The sequence below is a fragment of the Ceratosolen solmsi genome, unplaced genomic scaffold (assembly GCF_000503995.2).
Source record: "Ceratosolen solmsi marchali unplaced genomic scaffold, CerSol_1.0 scaffold56, whole genome shotgun sequence".
Classification (NCBI taxonomy): domain Eukaryota; kingdom Metazoa; phylum Arthropoda; class Insecta; order Hymenoptera; family Agaonidae; genus Ceratosolen; species Ceratosolen solmsi.
The window spans coordinates 3,946,804-3,957,870 of NW_011948425.1; the positions used below are offsets into that span (position 1 = coordinate 3,946,804).

An 11,067-nucleotide genomic window follows, 5' to 3' on the forward strand; every position below is an offset into this window, starting at 1 on the left:
TTAAGATATTAATTTGGTGAAAGAGACAAATATTTTTTTAATTTTCTTTACAATCGAACACATAGTTTTCCCGATACGAAGCATATATACCAAATCTAACGATGAAACTTGTAAAATACACGTAACGTAAAGTTATATAAAAAAAAAAAAAAAAAAAAAAAAAAAAAAAAAAAAATACACACAAATTAAAATCACACAGTATTAATTGGCATTTGTTATAATTGTACGCGCAATTGTATAATATAATTATGCCGCGTTAAGTATATAAGGAATACGTATAGAGTTGAAATATGAAAAGTTTATTTTGTTTTCTCAGCTACGAAATACCCTTACATTATGATATTGTTAATTTTTTTTATTTTTTTTCTTTCAACGCTATTCATTCGTTATGTAGTCCTTATTATTTATAAATAATTATTTATTTATCATTTATTTATGTAATGATATACGATATGTATTATCATCGTTAACAAGTGATATTTTCGTAAATTTAAAAAATGATAATACTCGACTTCTTTTGCAAAAACGACATTAACATTCAGTCAAGAAACGACGTTGATTATGTTGATTCGATGAGCAATCGATTATATTGATAAGCATTATAAAATAGTAACTTTTAACATATTATCTAATTACCTTGTATTTAATCGTAGTATAAATTAAAGTGTAATTAATTGTACATAAAAGGTAGTGTTTATATATAAATATTTAAATATACGACTTCGCGTCTACCATACTATGCTATCGTTTTTACTAAACGTAAATATTGAGTTCTTTTCTTTTTTTTTATGTTTCTCCCCCCCCCCCCATTTTATCTCGTCGCGCGATTTAAATAAATGTAAACATTTATAAGTATAAGAAGTGAGAGAAAACTTTGAAAGCCTTGAATCGTGTGCTTGAATGCCAAATGCTTGTCTCGTTTAATGTAAGATAAGAAAAGAGAAAGTGCGAACGTTTAAGAGCCAGTAATAAAAATACAATGTTATACCTCATCCTCTTCGTAAAGTGGTTCGCAAGTGAAGGTTTGCTTAAATGGGACTTGACTCGACGTTGTCAAATTAGTGGTGGGTAATTGATCGCAGGATACCGAGCCAACGCCGTTTTTATATCGTAAGAAGTTCCTTTGGCTCTGTGTATTATCGTTAGAATTGAAGGCTCGAGAGGATTTCGCAAACTCGTGACTTATGCAATCGAAAAGAGTGGCTACTGGTTTCAGGCCTCTATTCACATTGCGTATTAGCAAAGGACTTATTCCAGGTATCGCCGGCTGCTTTGTTTTTATGATGCTTAGAATCTAAAATTATTGGCCAACAGAGATGTTTTAGGGAGACAAAGGCTTAATCGAAAAATCATAAATGCCGATATTGAAGTTAAATTGAATGATAAGCTCAAGATATTGCGAGCAGCGCGAGGATAAGAATTTAATAAGGATTAACCTGCTGAATATTTAATCCGAGATTGTGACTAGGAGAAATCGAAGTCCCAACAACGAAAGGAATATTACAAATATTAAAGCGATTGTAATATTGTCGCTCCACGCGCTTCATTTTCGATGACATCGTCGGCATTTCATAATTTCTTTGATAAAACGAATCGTAGTAGCCCGGCTGATAATACGAGGAGCCTTCCTGCAACTGGGCCTGCTCCTGCACATTTTTACCTAATTTCTCATTATTTGGCCTGGAATTAGATTAATACCTATCAAAATGACTAGTATAATGTCAATGCCATTGCCAATGTAATGCTTAATAATGCTTTCGTACGCTTCGTTGACGCGCAGTAAATTTTCCGTACTTTTCTCCTTGAATGAATCGTCATTTTTCTTACATTCATTGTTCTCCATAATCTCGGGTACTTCATTATCAAGCTGAGATATTTGTACAGGTTTGCTTTTCGACTGTCTGGAAACGACAGAAAAACTTCCATTTTTTAGAGCAGCATTATGATAAATTTCAACGAACTCTTTAGAATTCGTTTGGTGAGTTTCACGCGATTCTAAAGCATTAATACGTTTTCGATATTGTGGTTTTTGTAAAACGGATATTGTGTCGAGACCTAAAAATCATAAACTTTAAAGTACATTTACTTTATATTTGAATAGCTGGCAAACGAATTAATCATTGATAAGTTTTCTAAATTTATTATCGCACATTTCGTACACTTGTATAAAAAAAAAAAAAAAAAATAAAAAAAAAATAAAATTTAAAATTCTACTGATTAAATGGCTTTTATTATTTTTTTTTTCTTTCCATAAGATTCAAGAAGTAAAATTAATTTTTCGTTCACAGCTGGCAGAATGTAAAATTTTACAAGCGCTGAACAAAATTCAAAATCATTTCAGATTTCAAAATTATTAATTATTATTATTATTTCTATATATATATATATATATATATATATATTTAAATAATATACGTTAAATGAATATTATTTTCTTCGATTTCGAATACATGGGATTATGCACTATTTTAATTTTCTACGTGAAAATGATTACTTTTTTGTTTCTTAAATTTTCTCCGATCGGTTTTTTTATCTGAAATATTAGTTTCCCTCGTAGTTACAGTACTTTTAGAATTAGACGTTTTTAATCGTCCATGAAACTTTTTTCTTTTCCTTTTTCCTATATTAATAAATAATGCTTTCACAGATTCGTCAATTGTACTTCGGGAAATTTTCTTTTTTAATTTCCAAACTTTTTTCCCATGCTTATATTTTGACTTTATATTCTCAAGGCTTTTTTCCACGTCCAGCTGAATGTTTGCAATGTTCGAATTATGACTTTGCACGTCATCGGTTTGCGATCTGGGTGTTAATACTATTTGGACCTGATTTTCCTCGCCGTCATTATTTAATAAATTTTCACCTTTATTTTCATCGTAATAACCCGTATTTTTTGTTTCATTTTTTTCAATATCTGATAACATTTTATAATTACTAAATGATGAACTGTATCGTTTTAGAAAACTATCTGTATTTGCATTATAATTTTTACCATAGCCAAGAGATTTTATAATATCCCATTTCATTCTAACCGAGTCATGATTCGTTTCGGCAGTCTGAATATTTTCATCAAGTTCTAAAAATAAATGTAAAACAAAATTAGCCCTATTATCAGCAATTAAATAATATTATAAATGTCTTATACACCATATGTATTGTAAACAATTTACCTAGTAAATTGACGATTTGATTATTCTGCACAAGTAATTTTATTTTTTTTTTTTTTTTTTTTTTTTTTAACGATACATTTTCAATCATTTTAATTCATGAATAAATAACTTAAATCATCTTATTGTTAATACAAGAAATATATTCTTGTCCAATCTTAATGCAATTTTGATATTTACCTGAAAATTTTATTTTCTTCTCGTGATCGATTAATTCCATAATGAGACGCACAATAATTTATCATTTATAAAACTTCATAATTTTTACTCCCATTCAAAGATTCTTACATTTCATTAAGAAATTGTAAGAGTAAATTTTATAAGAAAAATTAATAATAAATGTATTGAATGTTGGAAAGAAACATCGGAAGTTATTTACGAACGAAATTAGTTGCAGTTGACAGTTTTAATGCCTACTTTGTTTTTTACAATAAGAGTCTTTAATTAATTGCATTTTGTAATTTTACTAAAGGATGAAATCATTTATAGAGACGAATAGAATAAAAGATGTAAATAACTTGGATTTTTAGATTTTTATTAAATTCTTCAAAAATTAGAAAAATGTTTTGTTAATTGTTTATATACTTTGATTTGTTTTTATATAAATCGATTATTATACGCCTCGAATAAATACTCCTGAGACGTCAAAGTATTGCGTGAAACAAAATAACTTAACGACGAACCAAATTCGTTTTATTATAACGACTAAAATATTTCATTGTAAATACAATTCATTTTAATTATACATTTAATATATTCAACTTAATGCGACATTTATACAATTTACGCACTCAAGACTACGCGTAACTTATAATTCGATAAAAAATATTTTAATAATAAAAATTACAATTTAATTATTAGTATATTTTAATAATATTCTCTTGGGTATTAATTAATTTAAAGAAACTGCATCTAATGCATTGAATGAACTTTTGGCTTAATCATTCAATACATATGAATTTTTATAATTAAATAATTTAATTATATAATTTAATATAATTAATTTTTTATCGAATGCCGATGTTATAAAATTTTTAACGAGTTTTCCAGCTAATTATTAATTTTTAAGTACTAAAATAATTTCACTAGCATTCTGATTTATAAGTTATCGTCACAGAGCCTCAAGATGCTGAAAATAATATTTATCAAGTACAATATCGATCAATAATAACAATCGCTATAATATTCATTTAAAGATTTTTATGAACTAAGAACACGCGTATTCGTGATAATAATATGAAAATCACATTTTATCAATTGATAAGATTTGTTTTTTCTAAGCAGTGTTATATTTTAGTATGTATTTGATTTTAGTTTACGTATTATAATCAGTAAAAAGATAAATATATTGATATTTACCTTTTTTACTTTGAGTCTTCACGATTCATTTCAGTGATTATTTTACAATTCATATTTTATGACAATCTAACATATTACATTATCCTAAAAAATCTTACATTATAGCTATAATTTTAATAAGCTATAAATTACATTTATTTTTAATTAACAAAAATATGCCAGTTAATTATAGCCAATAGATAAGTCCGGAAAGGTTAAGTAATATACTGACTGGTTCTAAGAAAATAATGATTTAGTGAGTTTTTTTTTTTTTTTTTTTTTTTTTTTTTTTTTTTTTTTTTTTTTTTTTTTTAAACTGTACAGAGAAAACTTCGGCAAATAATAAATTCTATTATATAAATGTATTTAAATTTTGTACATAGTCAGATTATTTATAACCATTATTTACGCACTACTACTCATTTATATATATGAACATACATTCGACATGTTTATTAATAATCATTCGATAAAAAGTATAATCAACATTTTTGTAAAAGCTTTATATTTTTACGATAAATATTTATTCGACGTTAAATATCTAATATATGCACTTTTATAGTTAACAATCAAATTAATAATTTCAGCAATATTTAAGCATATGAAAATAGGACAAATATTAAAAAATTGTAACATTTAATTTAAATATCAATTACATTTTCTATTCTATTATTTAGATTATTGATTAAAAACTTTTCTTTAATTTTACTATTTTCTCTATGAACATTAAATTAAAATCAATAATTGAATTGTTGAAATAAAAAAAAAAAAAAAAAAAAAGAAGAAAAAATTTTGTTTGTTATGTAACTATAAATGACTAGTGAACTATTTCATTAAACGATTTAAACTTACTATTGTATAATTATAATTTTTTAAGATACGGTAAAAATATTTATGAAATATTTTATCGTTGAAATGACATTTTGGAACTCTGTGAGAGATGTAATTTTATATTTATAATAATGTATAAAATAATGTAAAAAAAAAAAATATTTAAAAGTTTATGAGCACGAATATAAAGATATTTTTATAATATTTCACAGTATATTATTGATTGGTTTTTTTTTGATAATATTATAAAATCTATTGTGTGAAAAAAAATTTTATTTATATAGATATTTAGAAATATGTTGATATAACATAGTCAAGGAATTGCAATTCGACACGACACACTTATTAAATATTCCAATAATGTCATTTTACATTTTACATATAATAATCTTTATATATGCATACGAAATCATAAATCGTTTGGATAATATCGCATACGAAATCAATTTCTATTTTAAATAAATGTTTTAAATACTTTTAACAAAAGTATGATCAGTTTATAACTTTGTAATGCATGTGCTGTAGGAATAATGACAAAATTTATTTTTAACTTTATGAGCATTCAAACTTTTCAACTAACAAAATAATCAATTGGTAGTTGATTAACCCATTTTTTTAAATAATTTCTAGATGAATAATAAAATGCCCAAAAGAAATTAATTGAAATACAGATAATTAATGTTTATAAAATTAAATGTAATTGTGTAAATTATTGAAACATTATGAATTTCTATATAAAATGTTTTATTTAGATATGAAAAACAATATAAAATGATTATAATTATTAAGCTGTCAAAAATAGAATGTAAGCAGTCGAAATTCGTTTCGTCAACGGATAAAATTAGGCTGCCCCAGTGATCGCTTTCTTCAATGACTTCAACATTTTTAAAGTCTAATTGAATGTATTGCAGATATAATGACGATTGGGTATTTATGGGTGATGGGGGATTGGGAAGGGGGATGGGGATGGAGGGGGTGGAGAGACGTAAATCTATTAATTTATGAATTTTTAAAATTTATTTATCATCTTCGCTACATAAGTAAGATATTTTTAGCTTAGTGTCAGAATTTATAGAAAACTACATGTAGCGCTTAGTATTGCAATGAAACAACATTCTGAATTTAATGTTTAAATTAATTATATTTATACATACGTGGAGAATAATACTATAGTTTCTACAATAAATTATAAAACTTCAAATGTACCTGAATATTTATCTCTTCACTTATCTGGTGCTTATAATTATATCTGAGACTAAATTCACAACAAAAAAAAAATATATATATATATATATATTTTTTTTTTTCGGCCATAAACAATAATATCTTAATATTTCTCATAAATTGATTTACACGGCAGTAGTCATTGTTCGTACTTAAAACTTTTCACATTCAAGTGCATTGAATGAATATGCATACGGCAATACTGCCAGACGATTCGTAAAGCTGTGACGCTGCAAAATATGCCATTTCCAATCACACTTATATATTAAAAAAAGAGTTCAGCACTTTTTACAAGCTGAGTCATCATCAAATATACAACATCTTTATGAGAAAATGATGTGTTTCTTAAATTGTTCTCAACAAACGTATTATGATAGAGAGGAATGATATTTTTAATGCGGATAAATATGGAGTACAATAATTTTTTACATGAGTTGTATTTAAATGTTCATATTAAAAACTTACTATAACAAATTGCAATATGAAACGAAAGCATTCATATATTATATTTATATAAAATACTTAAATATAATGATTATTTGTTAATATTTATTGTTAATTTTTAATTTTAATAATCCATGTTGCCAACGAGGAATACAATACCGCTGATATTTAATTATAATATAGACAAATTTCCATTTTCATTTGAATGTACTTTTATAAACAATAATAAGTTTCAATGTGATTACTCATTATATATTATAATTATAAATAAGGAAAAGAATATAGTTTCTAATTTTAAAATAAAATTTAAGCTTTGTAAAAATATTTGTATAATAATAACATAGATTTTACATTTAAAAAAAAAAAAAAACACACACACACACACACACACACATGTTTAAAACGTTTAAAAAATAATACCAGTATTTGTTAATAAAATATTTTATTTGATCATGGGTTAGTGATTTATTAAATAAGATCAAATTAAAAATTTTCAAATGAAATATATTTTGTACGAACCGCAACGAAAGGTAAAATTTGAAAATATATAAGAAAGAAAATTCATACATATTATGATTCGTGGTATTTATTGCTTCAAAATAACTTTTTTTTTAATTTCTTCATATTTTATTCAATTATTGAAATATGAAAATACTCGCATATGCCACAGGATTACAAAAAAATATCAATCGATTTAAATTTACCACATGTAATTATGCAACATTTAATTAGTTTTGAACTGCCTGTCGCAAAATCTTAAACCCCAATACTTCCAATCACAGATATTTCATATGATTAATTTTATCGATAAATCCATCATCGTGTATTACTACTTTTAGAATAAGACATCGATTTCTTATTAATATCATTATACTTTAAATAGATCTTTAAGTATATGAGAAATTAATAACAGTTTGTGGCATTACATAAAACGCGATTAGTAGAATGTTTTAAACGGATAATTGGAAGTCTGATAAAACGATTCATTCTAATTTTCAAAGTCCAATAGCGCATTGAGCACGACGAATGTTATTTATCTTAAAAATTAATTGAAAAGTAACATATTCACAAATTTATAAAATTTTCATATAAACTTAATATAGCGCATAAGTAGTTATCAATTTTTTCATTCATACATTATAAGATTACAAATAATATTTACAAATTGATACGGTCAATTTATGATATTTCATTGTCATTAAAAATATTTCTTTAATATGATACGAATATCAAAGTACAATCTTTTTTAGACATTCTGATTAGGAATCTATAATATATATATATATATATATATTATTGGTCGGAGCTTATAAATTATCATTTGACTTTAGATTTAGGAAAATTTAAAAAATGTAAGAATAATAATAGATACATCGAATTATATTTTAATTCAAAAGTTATAAGTTCATAGTACCATAACTAAAATGCAAAAATTCATGATATCCATCTAAATTTGTATTCGCATTAAATATTTATGGTTTAAAGATATTTCTTATTAAATTAAAAATACAAAAGGTAATATAAAATAATATGAAATAATTTTATGTTAAACTATTTATAATATGTCGAAATAATATTGGGAAAATTTTAGAGAGATCAATTATAATTGAGTATTATTGATTATGTAAGTATTAAGATGTCTTATTTTTAATGAAAATATAATTATATTGTCAAATACATTAGATTATACTTTAACGAAATATGTATTTTTTTTTAATACTGCAATATTTTTGAATTTCGTTCATAAATTGGTCATTTTAATATTGAAATATCATTATGCAGAATTTAACTCATTTTAAATTCGAAATTTTGTCATAAAAGTTTGTATAAAGCTCACGTATGAGCATATAATATTAGAAAACATAAATTATTAAATTATAAATAAAATACTGTTGATAATACTTAGCTAATAGGATAAATGAAAAATACTGACAAATCAAGCCTTTGCAAGGTAAATTGAAATCTCTTACTTATTGAAGTAACTTACCAAGCTCTAAATACCTTAAAATTCTCAATGATTTTACAAATTATATTCCATATTATTACTCTAATCCGGAAAGAAAAATCTGTCATTATTGCTTTTCGACTCACCACATAAGGAAGAAATCTTTTTCTTTCCTCTTTTTTGTTGTTGTTTTTTGTTTTTTTGTTTTTGTTTTTTTTTTTTTTGTTTTTTACATAAAAAATTAGCTCGTGCATGTAATATGAAATTAAAAAAATTAATATTTGTCCATTTTACGTACAATAAGTGCTGAGTAGTTTTGTAGATTTTTTTTTTTTATTGAGCGTAACCTTGCTCTTGTTGACTCCCACAAATAAACTAAGCAAGAAGAGCTCAAGAGAAAGAATGAAGCTAATGTCTGTAAAACCGAGAGGCATACTAGTTCGCAACGTACATTCGTATTGAAATATTTAACTTTAAAAATTACGAAAGCTTTCTACTGTCAAAGAAACGAATATTTTCAACGTGAAAACTTAGTCAGATAGACATCTTAAAGCACAATTGTGGAAAAAAATAATATCGTCGTTACATTCGTATAAATTTAATTACTTTTTAATTTCACGAGCATATTTATTTATGTACATTATTGTTTATTGTATGTGTTATAATAAATATTAATTAATTGTATGTGGAAGTTACGATGATAAAAGTTTGTTTATTTTCAGAAATTTGGATGACATTAAAAAGAGAAAAATAATTGAAATAGAAATCAATTACATCGATATTACAAGGCAATTTGTACGAATTGTAACTCAATAATATATCTATAATTATTATTATTTCGCATAGCACTAGTCTTAAATTTATTTAAATCATAATCACGATAAAAGTTTCACTGAGAAGAAAGGGTAAGGTGAAATTATAAGCCAATGGAATTACTGTCAACTGGCTATTAGATCATTATAAAAGGCTGAAACATAAGACGCCAATGTGATATTCATAATTTTAAGATAAAATAATACAAAGGCAAAAAAAAAAAAAAAAAAAAAAAAAAAAAAAAAACGAAAAATTACAAATATTATCTTTTATCGGTAGAGTTCTACTGCTTACAAAGCCTCGTCTCATGGTCAGTTTAGCGTTATTGCAAAATATTCTACACTTATCTAGATGAAGATAACTGCTTCAATAGAATAGCCTTCGCTCGGTGCAAAAACTTTTTTTAACACATAAATATTTGAATATTAATAGCAAACGAGATCACCTAACAGCTGTAACGGTCTGTTAACTAACAAAGGATGCAGAGAGTCTGTTATCAAATTGCTCAATAAATGATCCAGTAGCAGCCAATATCATTTAATTCTCAATGCCGGCATATCTCCTCTTATCATAATTTTCTCTAATTTCTAATAATTTATCAATATTTCGTATTATCAATTTCTATATTTACATTCGACACGTATGGATGCTGACATTGAAATATCAATGTCTAGTTTCCTCAAACTCTTTAATAACAAATATCATTTACTCGATGCATTTCCAAGTAAATACAAGCGATTATGGATATAATAATTATTATTATTGTATTTCCATTTACGATATGGTCATTAATACATTAAGAAATTTTTCAACAATATAACAACAATTTGTTCTTAATAATTGAAAATATTTCTCAAAGAGGAAAAATAAATTTACGCATCAACAGATATAAATTTATAACTTGTCTACTATACGTTCAAGTGCATTATTTTTCAAATTATAATTTGTTTTCCTATCGCATTATTAATAAGCTCTTTATTTTATTGCCATTTATTGATTTTTACATGAAAATTATTAGCTTTTCATGTACTGTTTCATTTCATTTATTTCATTTAAAATGTTAAACGATATTATCACCATCGTTCGAAAATTTTTTTCTCGACTCATCTCCTACAACTGACTAATATGTTATTGCATTTTTGCATTATAAAGTAACTGTTGAATTGAATATTTTTAAATAAAGCGATAACCACGGTCTCTTAAAATGTAATATTTCCTGTAATTAGCATTCATTTGTAGCTTAAAATTATTGCAAATTTACATAAAGTGAAAGGTAGTAAGTAGCGTACTAGTGTTAAATTTATA

The 11,067-nt window shown here is 24.8% G+C and overlaps 1 protein-coding gene across 1 annotated transcript in view; it reads right to left on the reverse strand.

Moving 5' to 3' along the window:
• LOC105362851 (uncharacterized) overlaps positions 1–3,419 on the reverse strand; it is a 5,166-nt gene extending 1,747 nt beyond the window's left edge. Inside the window, 5 exon segments of the mRNA XM_011500361.1 lie at positions 989–1,294; positions 1,437–1,679; positions 1,682–2,055; positions 2,495–3,076; positions 3,348–3,419. Coding sequence (XP_011498663.1) covers positions 989–1,294; positions 1,437–1,679; positions 1,682–2,055; positions 2,495–3,076; positions 3,348–3,387 — 1,545 coding nt within the window. The 5' untranslated portion in view covers positions 3,388–3,419.
• Between the last annotated feature and the right edge of the window lie 7,648 nt (positions 3,420–11,067).